General features: G+C 48.3%; 1 protein-coding gene across 6 annotated transcripts in view; it reads left to right on the top strand.

Annotated features, from left to right (window-relative positions):
• Positions 1–22326, top strand: part of TPCN1 (two pore segment channel 1) — a 63810-nt gene that overhangs the window by 13314 nt on the left and 28170 nt on the right. For 5 of the 6 annotated variants that reach the window (XR_014234148.1, XM_082353976.1, XM_082353975.1 and 2 more), the window contains exon 3: positions 17623–17750. Coding sequence is in view for 5 of the 6 variants with exons in the window: in XM_082353976.1 (XP_082210102.1) it covers positions 17623–17750 (128 nt within the window). In the remaining variant the exon portion in view is untranslated. Of the gene's footprint in view, positions 1–8621; positions 8866–17622; positions 17751–22326 lie in introns of those variants that run through there. The other variant, XM_082353977.1, reaches the window with a different exon arrangement.

Raw genomic sequence — 22326 nt, 5'->3', positions numbered from 1 at the left:
CCACTGCGCCACCAGGGAAGTCCCAGGTGGAGTTTTAGGCACAGGTGGGAGTTGGAGATGCTGGGGACAGGACCGAATGCCTGGGCAGAGGGAAAGAGGGGGTATGAGCCTCCCCACGCAGGCCAGAGATGAGAGCGCTGGGGCAGATGGGGTCTGGGGCGTGGTTCAGAGCACACGACGAGTTTGAGTCTAGCCCTGCCATTTGCTGCCGTGGGACCTTGGGTGCTTGACATAACGTCTCTTAGCTTCGGTTTCCTCATCCGTAAAAGGAAACCAATACCAATACTACCTTAGAGGGCTGTCCCAAGGTTGAACCAAGACAGTGTACGCCAAACAGGCACATGGCCTGGCTTATAGCAGAAGGAACACTGGGTGGATGTTAGCCATTTTCATTAGGGGAGGGGTCAGAGCAGGTAGACCTATTTTATGGAGAGCCTGGAATGCTGACAGCATTTTATTTATTATTTTTTTCTTTAAAAAAATTTTTTTTAAATTTTTGGCCGTGCCACGCAGCTTGCGGGATCTTAGTTCCCCTACCAGGGCTTGAACCCGGGCCCGTGGCAGTGAAAGCACCGAGTCCTAACTACTGGACCACCAGGGAATTCCCCAGACAGCAGTTTAGAGTTGGTGGAATAACGAGAAAGTGACGTGATGAGAACGTTTCTTCCAGCTGAATTCTTCGCAACTCCGGAGGCCGTCTCTATCCACCGTGATAGACCTTAGAGTCCTGCCTTAGAGACCCTGGGGTGGGTCAGTCCTGAATAAGGATGGCATTTTGCTCTGGAGATTGGGAGGTGGGTGGAGAGGAAACTCCCAGCATGTCCTATAGTGGCAGGAGTCAGACTGGGCATCTTTTTTTAAAAAATTAATTAATTTATTTTTTATTTATTTTTGGCTGTGTTGGGTCCTTGTTGCTGCACATGGGCTTTCTCTAGATGCAGCGAGTGGGCTTCTCATTGTGGTGGCTTCTCTTGTTGGGAGCACGGGCTCTAGAGCGCAAGCTCAGTAGTTGTGGCATGCGGGCTCAGTAGTTGTGGCTCGTGGGCTCTAGAGCGCAGGCTCAGTAGTTGTGGTGCACGGGCTTAGTTGCTCCGCAGCATGTGGGATCTTCCTGGACCAGGGATGGAACTGGTGTCCGCTCCATTGGCAGGCGGATTCTTAACCACTGCGCCACCAGGGAAGTCCCAGACTGGGCATCTTTCTCTCTTTCTTTCTGTCTCTTGAAGCTCAGTGCAGTTCTTGCCTCACCCTCGGCACTCAGGAAACATCTGGACAATATGGAACCCGTGAGTTCGCCTGGCTTGGGATATATGTGTAGGAGGGTGTGTCTCAGATTAGTAACGTCAGGAGCTGTATCTGGCAAGGAGAAAGTAATTAGTGAAAGAAAAGCAGAGATTGGAGTGAATATGCTCTGCTGCCAAGCTCTTAGGATCAGAAAGGACCTATTCTCCCGATTTAAAAAGGCACGGCTTCTAAGTGTATCCAGCAGATAAGTTTCTGCTTTGTTGCAGTGCACTGACACAGCCCTCTAAACAATCCATCCTGCTGGAGAGTGATCAGGAAGTTCTCAATCTGCTCAGCCAGGAAGCGTAGATCTAACTCTCTCTGTCCTCTTTCATGTTAATTCCCGGATGGCTGGTAATTCCATTCAGTGGAGAAAAGGAGGGTTGAATTCTGTTCTCATAACAACTCTCCGTGGACTGAGGAATTGTCATCTTGGATTACAACTGGGGTGTTTGGATGACAAATTAAAAATATTTTTTTTTTAGATCTCTTTCCCTGTGTATGTTAGCTATAGCACAAGCAAGCGCATGATACGGTAGCAGCATCTTTTTTTTTTTTTTTAAAGGCATGATTTAGGGGCTTTGTTTTTCCCTGGAAGACTCAGTTATGTTTGGGGAGTCTCCTAGGTGAACGTTTGGTGACTTCAGCCTGCATTTGGAACAACACTAGCAAATATCTCCCATGAGTGCTCTGTGGGCTCCACCCCTGCACCCTGGCCCAACAATGAATCCAGGAGCTACAAATCAGAGCGTCCTTTATGCTACCTTAAAGTAGAAGTCTTCCCCAGAGCCATTCTTGCTACTCTCTCATTGGAGGCAGCAAACACTATTACAACTGATTGCAGTTGGAAACACTGTGTACAGTAATGTTAACATAAGCGGTTGCTCCTACGAGCCCTTGTGAAGTAACAGTATTTATCCCCATTTTTCAGATGTGCAAGTCGAGGGGTAGGGAGGGAAGTGACCTGCATAGGCAGACAGTGGAGCAGTGGGCCTCGTTCATCGTCAGTGTTGGTGGGCTGCTGTGTGCCCAGCACACCCCTGGGGAAGGCAGCTTTGTGGGTCCCTCTTGCTCTCGGATCGCAGACCTGCCACCTCTGTTTTCAGGCCTCGCCCAGAGGGAACATTTCTCCATCCAAACTCTAGTGGCTTTGAAACTTTCATTAACTTCAGAGTATAGATAAGGAAACCATAAACTCAGACCCGTTCACTTGGTGAGGGTTAGGCCAAGTTCTTGGATCAAATGAAAATGAAGACCTTGAATGCCAAGGCCTCTGATCCACCCTCCCAGCCTGGCCCCCATCCACGTGGCAGTGGCCCCAGCACTTTCCAGGCCATGAGAAATTCCACCTCAGTTATACCCCTGGCTGATGGGCCTTCTTCATTCTTTCACTACGCCTCCCAGAAATCAGAACCAATAAGCAAAAGTCTTAAACGTAGGGCTGTTCATACCATCTCATTTATTTATTTATTTTTTGGCTGTGCCACGCGGCATACGAGATCTTAGTTCCCCGACCAGGGATCGAACCCGTGCCCCCTGCATTGGGAGCACGGAGCCTTAACCGCTGGACTGCCAGGGAAGTCCCCTATCATCTCCTTTATTTTAACAGTCACATAATCTCACATTTTTTTCGTTTGAACCACTTTCACTACCAAACCTTCCCGTGGGCTGCCGTCTCTTGTTTCTGATCTATCCCCACTTCATATTTCTTCAGCCGAAGATCTTGTCCTCTGTTTCCATGGAGGCTTCCCTAACCGTCCCTAACCGTCCCTAACTGGTTAGGGTAGCGGCTGCACTTCTACACCTTCGCATCCTCTGAACACACTGCGCGGAGGCCCGCTTGCTCCCTAGCACCTGCATGTGACAGATTTGATTAATGTCTCATGTGCTGAATCAGGGTTTGCTTTGTGCCTGAGCAGGTGCTATTGTTTTGGGTCCTGATGTGCCTCTTTCTGGGAGCACAAGTTTTTGCAGAGTCACGGACCACATCTTTTCTGCACACACCCAGGGCACTTAATAACAGACTCCCATGAAGTAACATATCTGGGAGTGAGTCACTAGGTTCCCAAAACACCCAGGGTCCCAAGTGACTCTGTTTGTCACAGCTTAACCAGCCCCTGGAACCATCTGGGGTGACCAGGAGACTCATTCACGTGTGATCAGGTCAGAAATAGTCCGGGCGGGGCCTGGCCCCTGCTTCCCCTAGGAGCAGCCTACTTTGGGGATGTCTTTGGTCTCTGCTTTTGGGGTTCTCCGGGGTCCACACGTCTCATAATTGCCATGTCAGCCCGGGGTGGTGTGGTCCCACCTTCCCTCACATCTGAGCTCGCCCCTCCACCACCCCGCCACTCGTAGGCCACCTCTCCCTCTTGTTAATCTCTCTTTTTGTTAGACTGGGATTTTATTTATTTGTTTTTTCTTATTCTTTGAGCTCTTGCTGGAAATCAGCTCGGGCAGAGTGACTGTGCTCGGCGCTGGCTAAAGGCTTGGAGCCACTCCAGGCTGCCGGATGCGTTGGCTTTCACTTGTGGGTGGTCGTCGACAAGCGTGACGCCTTTTCTCTGTGGCACCCCAGGGTCCCCTCTTCTTGCCGGCTCGGCTGTTCGCACTTGGCTGGCCTGCCTTTTTGTTGTGAATGGCAGTTTTTACGGCGCACCCTGGAGCCTGTCTGGTCACCTCGATGGGGCTCAGACTTTCTCAGCTGCAGAGCCTGCTCAGCCTTCAGGCCAGTTGACCTGTTTGCTTTTGCTGCATGTTTTGTGCTGTTTCCTTTTGGAGCTCAGACACTGTCCCAGGGTGGGCAGGGGCTCCCAAGTCTGGAGACGGGGATAGCTTGGGAGAATCCTCAGGTTGTTAGAAATGTGTGTGTGTCGGGCGAGTGATCATACATACTGATGATGTAGTGTGTTCTGACATTTCTTCAGAGTCTCTTGGTCTATAGCAAAGGATGGGGTTGAATTTCCAGTGTCATCTCTCAGCAGCTGTGCAAACTTGAAGGAAGAGCTAAGCTTCGGTTTCTCCCTGAGTTTCACTTTCTTCATCTGTAAAACGGGGAGAAGAACATCTCCATTCAGGGTTGACATAAAGATTAAATGGGAAATTCCATATAACATCTCCCGGTACCACCTCAGTAAGTGGAAACTCTAACTAATAGTAAAGTATCATGGTTTCATTTTCAACAAAGTAGCAATGACGCCCTTTCTTGAGCCTCTGAGTAGATAATCTAAGGACTCTCTGGGTTGAGGACTTGAGCTTGCCCTTCCTTTTATTAAATGCTTCCTCTTAAGGAATGTTAGTTGGGTTTTGGATTTTCTTAGGGATGCCGTGGTGGCAAATGGGGGAACCATATGTTAATTTCCTTGACCATCCAGGTGCATTGCAGAGACAATTCAACTGAAGTAGCCTCACCTCCTGCCCACCCTTTAGGATGGCTTTTTGGTTTCCATTGTATTTTTCTTTATTCACAATGCCTCTTTTGCGCTCTCTTCCCCACTCGACAGAAAGGGAACCTTCCTGTAGACTTCCTCCTGACATGTCACTCCCCCAAGGGACCTGTGCCTCCCGGCCATCTCACCCCTTGTTGCTGCTCTTCTGAGTATAGCCACCAGCTCACAGGAGATCCAGATGCCGGGCTGCGGCCAGTGTTCGTGGGAGCCGGGTCCAGTCAGTCCCCCAGGCCCTCCCAGGTAGGGGCTAGCGTAGACCTCTGATCAGTAGCCCACCTGGAGAACGAGTCTCATAGCCAGACTTGTTCCTCTGAGCACCACTTATCCGCTGACCCCCTGCAGAGGCCCAGGGAGCGCCAGTGTGCAGTGAAAAATGCCTTTGTCTCCATTTGCTGTTGTACTGCTCCCGTCCCCATCCCTGTACGTTTCACAATTAGCATCTCCAGTGCTTCCAAGTGAATACAGGACAGATGTTCACACAGGTGCTGCACTCTTCACTGGGTAAACAGAGTGGAATTTGCATGTTTTTCTGTGTGTGTGTGTGTGTGTGTGTGTGTGTATGTGAAAAGTAGGCCTTTGAGATGGATGTAGTGTTTACAAATGTTTTCTCAAAGCATCCGATGCCCTTTTGCACATGGTTAGGTGCTCAATAAATACTTTGTGATGAGTTATTAGTGGGAATAAAAGCCTTTTGTTTCATAAAAAACCCAGGGGCCCGGGAGCAGGAACTACAATTCCAAGTCAAGGCTTGAAATTCACAGACTAAAGAAGATGGAAATCATTTCCAGCCTCACCAAGAAATTATCTGCCAGCATCTGGCAAACCCCTTCTTCTCTCTGTGCCTTGGCAGAGGGTGGTGGTGGGTTGTGTAGCAGTGGCGAGACATGGTTCTTCACGTGCAGGGTGGTCAGGACAGTGAGACAGTGGAGATGACCCCCAGCGGCTCCTGGCGAGTTAACTGCTCTGTAAACATGAGCTCACCATGGCTCCTCCAGGGAAAGGACCTTGCCCTTTTGCCTGTGCAGAATGTAGATGGGATGACGGTATAACCGAGAATGCCCTCCTGGCCTGCGTATTTCCGATTGGCACACCTGGTCCAGCTGCTCTGCTGGTAAAACCCAGCAGCTCAAGTCCAGTCTCCTTAACATGGCTTACAGGCCGCCCGTTGCTCCTGCCTCACAAAAGAGTCAGGCTGCTGGGCTCAAACCCCAGCCTGGCCCCTTTCTTGCTCTGTGACCTTGGGCAAATCACTTAGCCTCTCTGGGCCTTAGTTTCCCCGTCTGGAAACTGGAGATATTAATAGTCTCTAGTTCATGGGGCTTTTTATACTTAAAAGAATTAACAAACGTAAAGCACTGAGTGTGAGCTGTTATTCTTGTTCTCATTCCCACACATCAGCCTTACCTCTGGCTTCAGAATTACCGAACCCTCTGCAGTTTCCCAGACATCGCCTGCTATTTGCTTCTCTGTGCTTTATGCATGACCTTCCTGTTTGTGGAATGTACCCCTCACCCCATCCCCATCCCCCTTTTGAACACCTTTTCATCCCTCATCCTTTCAAAGCCAGCACGGATATCGCCCCTGAATCCCTCTCTGCCTCTTTCCTCCAGCCCCCGTGGACGGTAGCTGTCCTCACATCCTTTTCTAGGCTGTTGTAACTAACAAGTGCCTTTAATGCACCAGAATCACATCCCTTCTTTTGCCTCCTGATTGTGAACTCCGTGAGGGCAAAGTTCATGGTTTTACTTTTTCAAATCCAACGCCTAACCCAATGCCTGGTATACAGTAGGTGCTCAGTAAATGTCTCCTCGAATGAAACCATATTTGTTTGCATCTAGAAGGTCAGGCTTTTAAAAACTTTCCCCTCTCATTTTCTCCCCCAAATAACCGCATGATCTATTAAGACTAGAGACTTGCTCTCAAGGTCACATTTGCAACCTCAGGGTGTGAGTTCCCTATGTGGCCAGTTTGAGGGTGGGCCCCTGGGACAGCAGTTGCTACTCTAAATTACCAAGAGATGCTTATTTTCCGGGCCCCTCCCAAGAGTCTGTTGTTTCTGATCTTCACCCCTCCTGACTTTCCGTACATCTCCTCTGTTTATAGCTGCTGCTCTCAACTTTCTACCCAGTTCAAGTCCCTTCCATGGCTGGCCTTGTGTATCTGCAGGGAATCCCTCTGGATTTGGCCACTTACGTCCCTGTCAGCTGGCCAGAAACAGAGTTGGAGGTGGCGCAGGGCGTTATCCTGGCTACTTCCAAACCAGTACTCCTCCTTCTAGAACAGTGCTTGACCCAGTACCGGCCTGGGTGAGCCTTTCATCTTTCCTTTCCTCCTCTGGCTTAAGCCTTTGGCAGGACAGGTTTTGGGCCTGAGGCCAGCGATTCAACTGGGAGGGCTGCACGCCAGCTCTCGCCTTTGTGGAGGTTAGTCTATCTGCCCGGGGTTCTGCCTGGGTTTACAGCCTTTCCTAACGTGGGTTGATGACACGGGTCTACCTCCCAGGCCATCTTGCAATCAGTCATCAGCAGAGAAGTTTCGAGCAGAAGGAAATGTGCGCTCTGCTTTCTTTCGGTGTAGTGTCTTTTGCCTGATTTTTATCTGGGGGCCTTTAAAGAGCCAGCCGGCACAGAAGCAGGGCGGCGACGCCGTGCCTGGAAAACTCATCAGCGTCACTCTGGTTTATTTTCCTCTCCCCTTCAAGCTTTTTCCCATGGAGTGGGGCTCTCAGCGACAACTGGCAAACGGTTGGGTGATTGCTCGTTGTCATTCTGGTGGGCACCGGTGTCCGGAGGGCTCCAAGTGCTTTGTGGGTACTCGCATTTGTTTCTCAGATGCCCAGGTGCACAGTTGGCACCAGTCCCGGTTAGTGGATGAAAAAACTGAGGCTCTGGGGGTCAAGATCATGAACCAAGGGCTGGGAGGGGCACAGCTGGGAGCGAACTGGGGTGTTCAGGGCTACGTTATGTCTTGAAGAGGATGTGCGGGATGTGTGTGTGTGTGTGTGAATGCATAAGGTCGTGTATGTGTAAGAGAATGAAAAGGAGGGAGGGTTGAATGGGGTGGGGTCCTCAGTATAAACCTGCCCAAGAACAGTCACTGCCTTGCAGTCTTTCTGATCAGAACTACCTCCCACGAGGAGCTCATATGCCTTTTATCCAAAGCAACCTCTTGCCCAGGCCCCAGAGGAAGACCGCAGTGATTTTAGCCAGCCCCAGTGGACCCTGCGCTCGCTGGATGGGAGGGAGGGTCACAGAAGCCCTCGTCACCTGCCCGTTCTCGCCCTCTCCTCCCTGGCTCCGCTTTACAGCCGGCACATGGAAACTGTTTCTGTTTACCCAGTGCCACCAGGATGCGGCTGTAGGCTGTGCTCCAGCGCGCGGAGGGCTCGGATTCCCCACAGGCTCGTTTCAGAGGCTGCATGCAAAGCAGCCAGCTGTGTTGCAGGGAGCGTCTGGGCCCTGCCACGTCAGCGTGGAGGAAGCGTTACCATCTGTGCGACAGGTCATCTTGTCCTCTGCGTGGGGAACTTCTCTCCTGCTTGGAGGCCGTTCTTCTGTTGTTGTTATTGCTGTTCTGTATTCCAGTGCCTGTCGGTTCAGCAGTTTCTTTCTGTTCCTTCTCCTCTATGTTCCCCTCCCTGGGCTGACTGCCAGGAGGCAGGGAGGGCAGTTAAGGGGTTGGTGAGGCATAAATCTTTAGTGGCGAAGGTCGGCGGGCCTGAAAAGGCTGCAGGCTGGTTTCACAGGAGAGTTCTCTGCCCAGGGCACCCGAAGTGCAGAACACAGTGTTTCTCTTTGGGGGTTGGGGTGGGGGGGGACTTGCCCCAGAGGCGCCGAATGGGATCTTCCTGGTCGCCAAGAATGTTCCTGCTCAGCTTCCTCTGGCCCTTCTCCTGCGAGCGGAGAAGCTGGTTTGCTGTGGGAGCCAGAAGACTGCCGCTCCCACCCTCCTGCGCTGCTGTGTATCTTTTTTTCCCTCCTTCTTCCCTCCCGTTTCCCGGCCAGCTGCCTCCCAGGAAAGACGGAAATGCAGAGGCGAGGGCCAGCCATCATGTTCCTGGACGAGGCAGCGGAGGGCCAGCTCCCTGACAGCCCCGTCGTGAGGTCATCCCGTCTCCTCCAGCTGAGCCCTTGCGGTATGCCTTGACCTTGCCTTTCCAGCTCGTCTGGAGACACCCACCCTGCTCTGGGCGAGTACGGTGCCGAAGTCAGAGGTCGAACATGTTGATTCTTTTTTTTTTTTTTTTTTTTTTTATAAAGATAATCTTTAAAGACTGTTGCTTTTTTTTTTTTTTTAATTTTTATTTATTTATTTATTTATTTATGGCTGTGTTGGGTCTTCGTTTCTGTGCGAGGGCTTTCTCTAGTTGTGGCAAGCAGGGGCCACTCTTCATCGCGGTGCGCAGGCCTCTCACTATCGCGGCCTCTCTTGTTGCGGAGCACAGGCTCCAGATGCGCAGACTCAGTAGTTGTGGCTCACGGGCCTAGTTGCTCCGCGGCATGCGGGATCCTCCCAGACCAGGGCTCGAACCCGTGTCCCCTGCATTGGCAGGCAGACTCCCAACCACTGCGCCACCAGGGAAGCCCCGAACATGTTGATTCTTACGTGGTCTCTGACAGCCGCTGGTGTGAGGGCTGGTCCCTGATCACAGGAGGGGGCTGGACCAGGGGTGCTGTGTGAGAGCCCTCCAGACCACCTTGTTGTCCAGACTCCCTGTGCAGGGGATGCCCCAAAAGTTGCATCATCACCTTTTACCTGGAGACCAGGGGGCCGCTGTTTCTCCCAGCAAGTGCAGATTTGGCCCAGGTGGGTAGGAGTAGGCCAGTGGCTTACTCTCTTTGATTTGTGTCACAGCTGTGCACCAGCAATTGCACAGTGGCAGACAGTGGGCGTCACACCACTGTCCACACTACTCTAGTGAGGGATGAGTGACCATTGTTTGTGGTGGGGAAAGCTCTAGACGGGGAGCCAGGAGGCCCGGGTGCTAGAGCTGGCTCTCTGATGGATCAGCCCTGTTACACAGGCACACCTCCCCTCCCTGGCCTCAGTTTCCCATCTCTAAGAGATGGGCATTCAATTAAGTGGTCTCTGTGATCCATTCCAGACCTGACCATCATCCTTTCTAAGACCCCAGACCTGACACTCATCGTTTCTAAGTTGAGCAGCAGAAAGTACTCAAGTCCACGCAGGGAAACCCCATAGCCCATAGAGCACGCTAAACCCTGCTCTGTGGTTTAGCGTGGGGACTCTCAGCACAGAACCTGCTGACCTTCTAAATGTGCGAGACCCGGGCAAGTTCACAGATCTCTCTGGGCTTCCATTGCCTCATCTGTAAAATGGGCACAATAATGGTCGCTACCTCATAGGGTGATTGTGAGTATGAAATTTATAGAAATATATAAATTTATATAAATGCATAAATAAATATATGGTGTTGAGAATAGCCTGGCACACAGAATGTGCCCTGTAAGTGTGCTTGTTATTTCAGCAGAAGCTGAGGTTTGGGCTACATAGATTTGTGGGGCTGAGGTTAATTAGGGTTGGGGAGGGACGTGTGTGCTAAAAAAGACCCTGTCACCCTCTCGGTGCAGCGAGGCAGTGTTGGTGGAAGGCTTCTGGTAACCAGCAGCATCCAAGCGGCTGGGCTCTGCACCAGTTGTGGCATGGCTGGCCCCATGGGTGGTTCATGAGTTGGGAGTCATTTTTAAAGCCATCTGCACCCCCTTGCCTGTCCCCCTCACCGTCTTTATGTATCTGTAAATTCATAGATGCTGTGAATCGCAAAGGCAGCTGGTCCAACTCGCCACTTGCTGGGGGAACCTCCCTCTGTTGAAGCCTCCTCTTGAGGCCCCGTGTTGATGGCGTACGTGCTGCCTCGGCAGACAGGTGCCCCCAGAGGGCAGGGACTACCCAGGTACCTCCAGTCCCCACCCAGCGCCCCCAGCACCTAGGAGCTGCACTCCGCCCCTGGGGATGCCCATCAAACAAGCGAGTAGAACAATGCCATTCATTGTTGGTTTTAAAATATTTTTATTAAGAATTATTTCTAACTTACAGATCACATGAGGAATAAAATGACAAGTACATATGTACCCAGCTCCACCAGAGCTTCGCGCTTACTTAGTTTTAATAAATCAGACATGAGAGAGTTAAAGCCCCCTCTGCCCAGTGCATTTGGGGGGCAGCTCTTTTTTTTTTTAAGATTTTGTTTTCGATGTGGACCATTTTTAAAGTTTTTATTGCATTTGTTACAATATTGCTTCTGTTTTATGTTTTTGGTTTTTTTTGCCCATGAGGCATGTGGGGTCTTAGCTCCCCGACCAGGGATTGAATCTGCACCCTCTGCATTGGAAGGTGAAGTGTTAACCACCGGACCGACTGCCAGGGAAGTCCCAGGGGCAGCTCTTGTAGTTAGAAAAGCCTTCCTGGGATCTGGCGGAAATGCCCGTCCTGTGACATCTCCTCCCAAGTCCTTGTTCTGCCCTTTGCAGCCTCACAACATGTCTCCTCACACCTGCCAGCCACCAGGTGTGATCTGTGACTAGAGAGCATACATTTTGTCTCTGTGATGCTCGCTGTCGCGTGAGGGCCCCGGCATCCTAGTGCTCAGCAGTCACCAGCTGCCCTCTGAAGATCTACCTGTCTGTTAGGAGTTTGGGAAGGAACAGGAAATGGAGAGAGATGCAGCGGGAGCCAGATCCTGAAGACCCTTGCTGAGTCTGAGTCTTTCCCAAGGGCGAGCCATTGAAAGATTGTTAAGCAGCTGAGGGATACGATCAGAGATTTATGCTTTACCGACTTCATCCTGCAGCAAGACCCCCCGGCGGTCAGGTGGCCGGGAAAGGCCCAGGCAGCGAGAACCAGCCTGAAGGCTGTTGCTGACTTTTAGCTGAAAGGCAGGAGTCTCCAGTGAACGTGGGGAGTGGAGATGGATTAGAGAGAGGAGACCCTCCCAGACCTGGCGACTTATAGGCCATGAGGGGTGGGGGAAAAAAGGTGATGTCAAAGATTTCCAGCCGTGAGGACTGTCCTCCCAAGGCAGCCGGAAGGCTGGTCTCTCTCCCTGTCCCAGTGGTCCTTGTGGATTTCAGAGACTGGATGGAATTGTTGTTTGTGCATCAGGGGAGAAGACTGTCACCCAAACCAGGGCCCTTCAAGATACCAAGGGTCACCTGCTCCCAGGCAAAAGCCATTGGTGTGAGTGTGTGAATGAGGTGGAAGTGGCAAGGATTGGCCTGCACTGTGGGATGCTGTAGCGTTCCCACGCCCCCCCCCCCCACCAACCATCACAGTGGTGTGTGGTGTAAGTGATGGGGGCAAAGGGGAGAAGTTGAGGAGGACCACTTGCCTTCTCCCCACCAGGATGGGCCCGGGCAGGAGGCAGAAGCTGGATCAATTTCCTGAGACCCCTACATGAGAAGAAGGGCTTGGAAGGCTCACATGGGGGTCTCCAAGGCAGGGGCTCCTGCAGACGCTTATGTCTAGCACGGGCTGGGAAAATGGCACTAATGTCTGCTGCCATCTGTGCCAGCCTGTCGCCGCCCACCCCGCACCACCACCGCTATTTATTCGACCTAGGACTGCTGTGTCCCGGGCGCTGGCTCCTGCCGTGCTGTGCAAAGGTCGTGGAGGACAGGCGCAGGCGCACAAGCTCCCAGCTCCATCCAGATGCCGGCAGGCATCTTTCTCCTACTTGGGAGTCACGTTTTGGCTCCTGCTTCCCTGGTCCATGTGAGCGGGTGGAGGAAGGTGGTTTGACCTTCTCCTGTCTCTGCCTAGGGCTTAGTTCTTTCAGAAGTGGGCACTGGCATCAGAGTTGGGAAATGTTGGCATTGGTAGAGCAGGACCAGAATGATCAAGGGCTGACTGCAGCCAGATGTCCCGCCTTCTACCTGTTACTCCATTTGAGGGATGGAACCGCTGCTGTATTTTTAATCCTTTCGGCGCTACCTTGTCCTCCTTTTCGGGTTTCCAATCCTTGAGAGGCATGCAGCCTACCAGTTAGAAGCTAACCAGCCTAGTTTGGTATCCAAGCCTTTCTTCTCACTGGCTGCGTGACCTCAGGAAGGTACTTAACCCTTCTGCATCTTAATCTCCTCAAGTCTGAAGCGGGAATAATAATGTTACCTTCTTCATAGGATTGCTGTGAGAATTTAATAGCTTGGTTGGCAGAAAGTACTCAGGTATGTATCAGTTATCTATTGCTATATAACGAACCACCCCCAAACACAGCACCTTAAGACGAAAACGTCATTTATTCTGCTCATGAATCTGCAATTTGGGCAGGGCTTGGGGGAGGGGCAGCTTCTCTGTTGCACACAGTGACTGGGGCTGGGGGGTCTGTTTTTGAGATGACTTATTCAACTGACCAGCAAGTTGGTGCTGGCTGCCGCCTGGCAGCTCAGCTGGCCTGTGGACTGGTCGCCTTGATGCTCCTCCGTGGGCCTCTCTCCCAACGTGGTGGCTACGTTCCCAGAGCAAGAGACCCGAGAGAAAAAGGTGGAAGCATTTTTACGACTTAGCTTTGGAAGTCATAAGCATTACTTCCTCTATCCTCTGTTGGTCAAGACAGTCACAAAGCCTCACCTGGTTTCAAGAGGAGGAGACATAGTCTCTACCTCTTTGTAGGGAGGTGGCAGGTTCTAGAAGAGCATGTAATATGAAGGATAATGCTGTGGCTATCTTTGGGAAAAAAAATCTGCCACAGAACAGATTTTGACACGTAATAAGCCATCCATAAGTATTTGCTACCGCTAGTTTAAAACCATTCTCTGCTGTCCTTCACCCCAGACTTCTCTTTCTTAGAGGGTGGGAGTATGGCATAGTGGTTAAATGCAGCTGCTCTGGAGCGGCGCTGCCTGGGGTTAAATCCTGGCTCAGCCCTTTGCAGCTGTGTGACCTTGGGCAAGTTGTTAACCTCTCTGTACAGTAGGATTTATGCTAGTGTGTACCTCATGGGATGGTGAGGATTACGTGAGTTAATCAGCATGGAGCACTTAGCACAGAGCAAGTAGTGTTAACTCATTAGTTTTCTTATATCCTTCATTGGTGCAGTCCCTTCCAGAAAGACTGTCCTAGTTACACATGCTAGCGATGGAGCTCAATCCAGAGTAGGTTTGTGAACTGGAAGTCCCTTCGCTTCCAGACGCACAAAGTTGGGAGGGGAGAAAAAGAACTATACTGTTGTAAGAGTCTTTTTTTTTTTTTTTTTTTTTAATGCTTTATTTATTTTTGGCTGTGTTGGGTCTTGGTTGCAGTGCGCGGGCTTTCTCTAGTTGTGGCGAGCAGGGGCTACTCTTCGTTGCGGTGTGCGGGCTTCTTATCATGGTGGCTTCTCTTGTCGCGAAGCACGGGCTCTAGGCACACGGGCTTAGTTCCCCCGCGGCATGTGGGATCTTCCCGGACCAGGGATTGAACCTGTGTCCCGTGCATTGGCAGGCGGAATCTAAACCACTGTGCCACCAGGGAAGTCCTGTAAGAGTCTTATACTAGACATGAAGTGGTCTCTTGAAGGTAGACGTGATAAATTTAAAATGTATACCATAAACCCCAGAGCAACCTGGGGTTTTGTTGAATGACAAAAGAAAGCATTGTAGCTAATAAGCCAACAAGGAGATAAAATGGAACCATAAAAAGATATACAGTCATCCAAAAGATGGCAGAAAACGAGAACAAAGAACAGGTGGGACAAATATGGGATGAATTGCAAGATGATATATTTAAGCCTAATCATATTAGTAATTACTTAATTGTAAATAATGTAAATACTCCAATTAAAAGGCAGAGTTTTTCAGATTGGGAGAAAGGAGGAAGACCAAACTCTATGCTGCCTACAGGAAACAAAGTTTAAATATAAAGACGCAAAGAGGGAACTCTCTGGTGGCGCAGTGGATAAGTCTCCGTTCTCCCAAGGCAGGGGGCCTGGGTTCTATCCCTGGTCAGGGAACTAGATCCCACATGCATGCCGCAACTAAGAGTTTGCATGCCACAACTAAGGAGCACACCTGCTGCAACTAAGACCTGGTGCAACCAAAAAAAAAAAGACACAAAGAGATTAAAAGAATGGAAAAAGCTACACTAATCACTAATTCAAAGAAATAATCAAAACTGGAGTAGACATATTAATCTGAGATAAATATTTGTATATTTATGTAAACTCTCAAAATTCAAAAAGAAGAAAATAACCTAATAAATAAGCAGGTAAACTACTGAAGTCCGTGCGCCTAGAGCCCGTGCTCCACAACAAGAAGCCACCGCAATGAGAAGCCTGTGCACCGCAACGAAGAGTAGCCCCTGCTCGCCACAACTAGAGAAAGCCTGCACGCAGCAACGAAGACTCAACACAGCCATAAATAAATAAATAAATAAATAAATAAATAAATAAATTTTTTAAATTTTTTAAAAAATAAAATAAAAACCTTCCCCAAAAAAAGGAAAAAAAGAGAAAAAGGTAAAAGAAAGTTTTGGAGACACTTCAGTTAAGTTGTACAAATGGCAAATAAAGATATGGAAAGATGCTCAACATTATTAGTCACTAAGGAAGCACAAAGTAAAAGCATTGGAATTAAAACAATGCAGTACCATCACAACCTTTTAGAACAGTTGACTAAAAAAACTGAGCATGTCAATTGTTGGTGAGGATGTGGAGGACCTGGAACTCTCATTCACTGCTAGTGGGAATGTAGAATGGTACAATCATTTTGGAAAACAGTTTGGTAGTTTTTTAAAAAGTTAAATGTATGATCTAGCTATTTCAGCCCTAGGTATTTACCCCAAAGAAATGAAAGCCTATGTCCATACCATACCCTGTACATGAATGTTCATAGCAGCTTCATTTGAAATAGCGAAACCCTGGCCACAGTCTAAATGTGAATGGATAAACTGTGGTACATCCATGCAATGGAATACTACTCAGCAGTAAAACAGAATGGACTACTGATACACCACATAACATGGATGAATTTAAAAATAATTATGCCGAGTGAAAGAAACCAAACAAAAAAAGAGTACATACTGTGATGCTGTTTACCTAAAATTCTAAGAGATGCAGGTTCGTCTGATAGTGACAGAAAGCAGATCAGCGGTTGCCTGAGGATGGGTGGTTGGGGAGGAGGGCTTGAAAGGGTGACAGATACATTACCTTGATTGTATTTAGTAATGGTTTCACTAGTGTGTACGCATGTCAACACATATCAAATTGAATACTTTAAATATGTGCAGTTTATTGTGTGTCAAATATATCTCAGTAAAAGTATTTAAAAATCGGTAGAGAAGAACTTTGCAGAGGGCAGACCTGACTGCCCTTGCTTAGCAGTTCAAAGTCAGAAGGACCGGTTGTGACCCCACAGCCCTTTGAACCCTGCCAGTTTCCTCCCCTTTCCTGTTTGGTTGTGAGCTTTACACATCTGCTTCCTGCTACTGTGCATGACTCATTATCCAAATGTTTGATTCTTTATCCTCCTATAGGTGGGTCATTCGGAATGTGGGTTAGGGGAACCAAATTCTCATCCTAGATTCTCTTCTTCCCAATAAATTTAAAAAGCTGAGAGTCATTTCTCGGTGCCATTGCATATGTCAGTGGAGACACCTGAGTGTTATGACGAGCCTAACTCAAACAGGCTTAAGTGTAAAAGGATATTTGTGGGTTCAGACTTCAGAAACGCTACGAGGTAGATTTGGGGCACAGCTTGATCCCAGGGATGTAACTCGGGCAGGTTTTCCCCAGGTCGTGGCAGAGGCAGCTGCCAGCAGCAACAGGGAAAGAGCCCCTCCTTTCTAACTGGTCCAGGAAAAGTTCCAAGTTCAGCCCTCATTGGCCGGGCTTGGGTCAGCACCACTGCCTGAACCAATGCCTGTCCTGGGGGGATGAGGGGATCTCATTGCACTGGATCATCTGCCTGGGAGCCAGGGGTGGAGTTGGCCAGAGCCAAAGACTATGGACAGAAGGTAGGGAGAGGATGTTCTTCAAAAGCAGGTGGGGCTGTGTTACTGGAAGAAAAGGGCATGGATGTCAGCAGGGAAAAGCCACAGAGGACACTGCACCAGGGAAAAAATCCAATTGTTTTTATTTTTTGACAAGGTAGTATATTAACGTGCTTCCAAAAGTCAAAAGTAATCAAAAAGATCACTCCCTCTGAGTGACTTCTACACTGTTCCCTACATCCGTTGTAGGCAATCAATTTCATCGAGTTCTAATTTGTTCTTCCTGTTTCTTTTGTTAAGTAGATATCTCTGTGTTTTCTCCCTTTCTTACACAAAAGATAGCATACAGTATGTGCTTTTTTTGTACTTGCTTTTTTCACTTAACAAGAGAAGGAAAAACTTTTTTAAATTGAGGTATGGTTGATGTACAATATTATATAAGTTTCAGGTGTATAACATAGTGATACACAATTTTTAAAGGTTATGCTTCACTTACAGTTATTATAAAATATTCCTCTGCTGCACAATATACCCCTGTAGCTTATTTATTTTATACATAGTAGTTTGTATCTCTTAATCCCTCTCCTATCTTGCCCCTCCCCCCTTCCCTCTCCCCACTAGTAACCACTAGTTTGTTCTCTATTTCTGAGTCTGCTTTTTTTGTTTATATTCAATAGTTTGTCTTATTTTTTAGATTCCACATATAAGTGATATCATACAGTATTTGTCTTTCTCTGTCTGACTTATTTCACTAAGCATAATACCCTTCGTGTCCATCCATGTAAGAAAAACATTTTTAACTAGGCATACTAATTCTTGCTGTCATTAGTACACGGGATGGTGCGTTGACTTAACAGTTAATAGGATATGTGTGTGAGCATACGAGGTGACTGCCGACCTTTTCTCCTGGTGAATGGTGTCTTTATTCTCTTAAGCCTGGGTTGTAAGTGAATCTCCTCTTGCAATGCAGATGGAGGCAAATATGCCGTCCACGACTCCTGCACCCCCAGTCTGAGCTCAGGGGGCGAGAGTTCCCCCTCCAGCCTCACCGGACAAAACTGGGAGATGAATTATCAAGAGGCAGCAATCTACCTCCAGGTGAGTATCTTCTGGTCAGAACCTGGCCATTCTTGGCCCCTGTTGGTGGAGTAGGATAGCTGGGGTTCTGTTGGGTGCCCAGCAACTCAGTTCTGGCTTAGTGCTATGTGTGTGAGCTTCTCATCTCCTAAGATCAGGCTGGGAGAGCCAACCCGATTGCACCCACACGGAAGGGTGATGTGAACGGGCTTGTTCTCGGGACCCCCAGTTTGTGGCTCTGCCTGCCCCCAAGGTTCCCCAAATCTGTCCACTTGGCCTCCCCTGCCCCGCTCCCTCTTCTCAGGGGCACATTGAGAGGCCGGTTCTCGGGAGGGAATTCTTTTATCTACTTAATACTGCTGACTTAGTGTGGGGAATCTAGAGATCTTTATTCCCTTCCTGTTTAACTTGCTGCTGCTCTCATGTTTGCTATTTCATGCTTGGTTTTTGTTTTTTTTTTTTTTAAAGAAAAAGAATACTTTTTAATAAAAGTCATGCCTGCTGATTACAATAAGTTTTGGTACAAAGGCGATGTGAAAAAAAATTCACCTAACTCAATCGCTGACAACATTATTTAAGAATAATACATAGGTTTCATGTGTCTTCTGAAATAATTTTAAAGTCCTGTGGTAGCTACAGTTGTACAGTCTGCTTTTTTTTTCCCTAGCATGTGGCATAAGCTTTTTTCTCATGTTATAACTCTTGTAAACAAATTTTAAAGTCTTTATAATTCTATCTGGTAAGTGCGTCCTAATTTACTTAACTATCCTGATAAGGTTGGATATTTTCTCTTTTTATATTTCCCTTATTATGTATTTCCCTTATTATGCATTTCCTTATTATAAATTATAATTCAAGGACAGTCTACGCCTACGGCTATTTCTCTCTTTTTCTCTTTAATATCTAGGATTATTTTATTAGGAAAGACTCCCAAGAAGTGGAATCAGTGGGTAGAAGGAATCAACCTTTTTTAATGCCCTTGTTATATAGTATCGAATACTCTCCAAAGGGGATATTGCCTATTAACTTCCAGTCTGACTGTCTGTGGCATTTTCACCTTAATCTTGCCATTTTTGTCATTATAAGATTTCAGCTTCAGCTGTGCATTGAATAAGGGTTTGGGTGAGGAAATGGAATTTTTCTTAAATTCATTTGAATGATCATTTTCCCCTAATCTTTTTTTCTTTGAAGCAGCTCTCCCTTGTAAGTATTTGCTTTGCTATTTTTTAAAAAGATTTAATGAAATTCAGATACTTATTTGATAGTTGTTTGGGTGTCTGTGTGTTTCTCGCATTTTATGGCTGTACTCCTCAAGAAATGTATTTTGGGTCAGGTTAAGGCAATAGAAATGTTTTAGGGAAATTTTAGCAAGCTTGGGCATGCCAGTTGGTGTGGCAGGGTCCCCCTGTGCACTGTCACCTTCTCCAAAGTTGAATAGGTGCTAGACAAGAGGGTGGGATGGGTCAGAAAATGGAATTAGAATAGCTGCTTGGTAATTCCTTCTTTCCTTAAGCAGGTGAGAACATTAGTAATAAAAATGGCTATCATCAAAAAGTCTACAAATAATAAGTACTGCAGAGGGTGTGGAGAAAAGGGAACCCTCCTACACTGTTGGTGGGAATGTAAATTGATGCAGCCACTATGGAAAATAGTATGGAGGTTTCCAAAAAGAACTAAAAATAGAGCTACGATATGGTCCAGCAGTCCCACTCTTGGGTATATATCCAGAAAAGACAAAAACTCTGATTTGAAAAGATACATGCACCCTGATGTTCACAGCAGCATTATTTACAATAGCTAAGACATGGAAACAACCCAAGTACCCGTCAGCAGACAATTGGTTTAAGATGTGGTGTATATATACACTCTAGAATGTTACTCAGACATAAAAAAGAATGAAATGTTGCCATTTGCAGCAGCATGGATGGACCTAGAGAATATTATACTAAGTGAAGTAAGTCAGACAGAGCAAGACAAATATTATATGATATCACTTATATGTGGAATTTAAAAAGTAATGCAAATGGAGCTTCCCTGGTGGCGCAGTGGTTAAGACTCCCTGCTTCCACTGCAGGGGCCACGGGTTCAACCCCTGGTTGGGGAACTAAGATCCCACATGCTGCGTGGTACGGCAAAAAAAAACAAACCCCCCACAAAAACGCTAACGAATTATATATAGTTTAACTGGGTACTTGCTGATCTTTGTAACAACCCTACCAAGCAGTTTAATCATCTCCCAGTTCATACACCTGAGACTCCCAGGGGCTCAATGAGTCCAAAGCCATCCAGCTAGTAAATTACCAAGGTTGGATTTAAACCGTGTCCATCCAGCCTCCAAATGATGTTCTTTCTTCTCTACGTGGTTGCCTCGTTTCTGTACCTGACCCCATGTATTCACTTGAAAATGGGCCATGTCTTTGTGCGAAAAGAGGTTACAGAACAGAAGGTATCATGTGATGATTTTTATATATAAATTATATAGTTTTATATAATGTGTGTGTCTGTATCTGTGCACATATACCCATTCACATCTGGAAAGTTATTTATCTAAATATTAAAGGTGATTATTTTTATTATTGTTTTTTAAAGGTGATTATTTTTGGCTGATGGAATTTTTACTACCTTATAATTCTGTGTATTATTTGAATTATTTTACAAAAAATGCATCGTTTTGTAAAATTAAAACTAAAAGCAAAACTCGGATCCCCGTGGACGGTAGTTCGTGGCTGTTTCTGGAGGATGGCTTTCGCGGGTGTCTGGTGGTCGTTTTCGTGCTCGCAGGGGAGCTGCAGCACGGCCCCTGAAGCAGGTTGCTGGTGTGCTTGGGTAATTGGCCGCTCGCTGCTTTGAGGCTATCTGGTGCCTGCGGTTTCCTCTCTTCCCAGATTTTACCTGTTAACTCACCCACAGGAGCTGTGTGCTCGGCGCTCCTGTTGCCTCCAAGACAGTCCTAGTTTTCTGTGTGGACTTCTGCCCCAGGGAGCAGAAAGCAAAGACCTGGAAGTCACATACAACTGGCCTGCCTTCTTATTTTTCCTAATCATGAATTTCCTAGCTCGTGATCAGCAGCTAGGAAACAAGGCCAGTGTTCTCCTTCGGGTCTGGGTCAGAATCCAGTGACTCAGGTCGTATTTCACTCCCTCCTTGCTAGGAGAGGCCCCATCCTCCATCTCCTCTGTGGCAATTTCAAGTCCTAGCGGTCAGATCCGAGTCCCCCATGTTAGTGGTTTCCTCTAGCCAGACCTTCATCCCTGGCTACTTGTTGGAAGAAATTACCCAAGAATTGCATTTTTTTAGAAATCCAAACCAGAAGCTTCCCAGGCCATGTGTGTCCCCTGTGGCCATGGCGGTGCTGGTGAAAAACCACAGCCTGGCACAGATCACAGGACTTGTCCAGCTTGCCCTCCGTGTGACTGCCAGGATGTTTGTTCCCTGCCCTGTTGAGTCTGTGGTTTGCCTTTATTTTTTGATAATGAGCATAGGGATGTAGCTGGCTTCAGGGAAGTGACTCACTTGAAGTTCCCCCTGCAAACCACAGCCAAGGTCAGAGCTCCCCGCCTCCCAGCTACTGGGCAGTCCTCGGGCTGGGCAGGGGCCTGGAGAATGATCTCTTGCAGGAGTGCTTCATCCTACCAAACACCTATTAAATGCCTACTGTGTGCACCAGGCACCGTGCCAGCTGAGGACTTGACAATATCTCTTGCCTTCCCAATTCTCTGAAACAGGCTTGGCGAGCTGAAGCCACCTCGGGCTAGTACAGGAGCCCACCAGCCAGAGCTGTTTCCACGGCACCATGTGCCACCTCTGGGCCCAGAGACACTTCTTCCCATTGGCCTGGCTTTGCAACCTCTGCAGGAATCACCGAGCGTGTGTTAGTTTCACCTTCCCCAGAATAAGGGTTTATGAGGATGGCTGAGTGTGGCCTCATCTCAGAAGAGTCGAATAGTTGGAATAGTTGAAGGTCGGACTGCATTCCAGGACAGCCGGAATGCTTTCAGAAGGGCTCTGGGCATCCCTTCTGGCTCTGCCCCTTTCCTCCTCTAGGGATTGGAGCCAAGGGGAAGAGCCTCTGTTCTGAGTGTTTGTGCTGGGAGTGAATGAGAGATTCTCCCGACTCAGCACCACTGACATTTGGGACCGGATAACTTTGTTGTGAGGGGCTGTCCTGTGCGTTTTAGGAGGTTTAGTGCATCCCTGGAATTTACCCTCTAGATGCCAGCAGCACCCCCCAGGTGGGACAACTAAACATGTCTCCAGGCCGGGGCGGAGTCAGGGGAGGGCAGGTGGTCAACATTGCCCCCAGTTGAGAAGCACTGAGTCAAGGTGATGCTTGTAAAGCAGGAGCCAATAAGTACTCTCTCTGTGTCGGCTGTTGGATGGGGTACCGAGGTGATGAAGTGGAAGAGGCAGGACCTCCCTTACTTATCCCCGTGCCCACCAACCCTGGGGAGGCAGTGAAGATCCCCTACCTCCCCTAGAAGGCCGATCCTAACCGGGAGGGTTATCTGCTTGTATTCCCAAGTGGACTGTTCCCGGTCCGCTCCGTCGTTTGCTTTCTACATCATCAGCAGGAGGCCAAGAATAGAGCAGGGCCGCT

Source organism: Balaenoptera borealis (assembly GCF_965194805.1).
Source record: "Balaenoptera borealis genome assembly, chromosome: 14".
Classification (NCBI taxonomy): Eukaryota; Metazoa; Chordata; class Mammalia; order Artiodactyla; family Balaenopteridae; genus Balaenoptera; species Balaenoptera borealis.
Note: the sequence above shows the minus strand (reverse complement) of the source record. Positions and strands in the feature narration are given on the sequence as shown.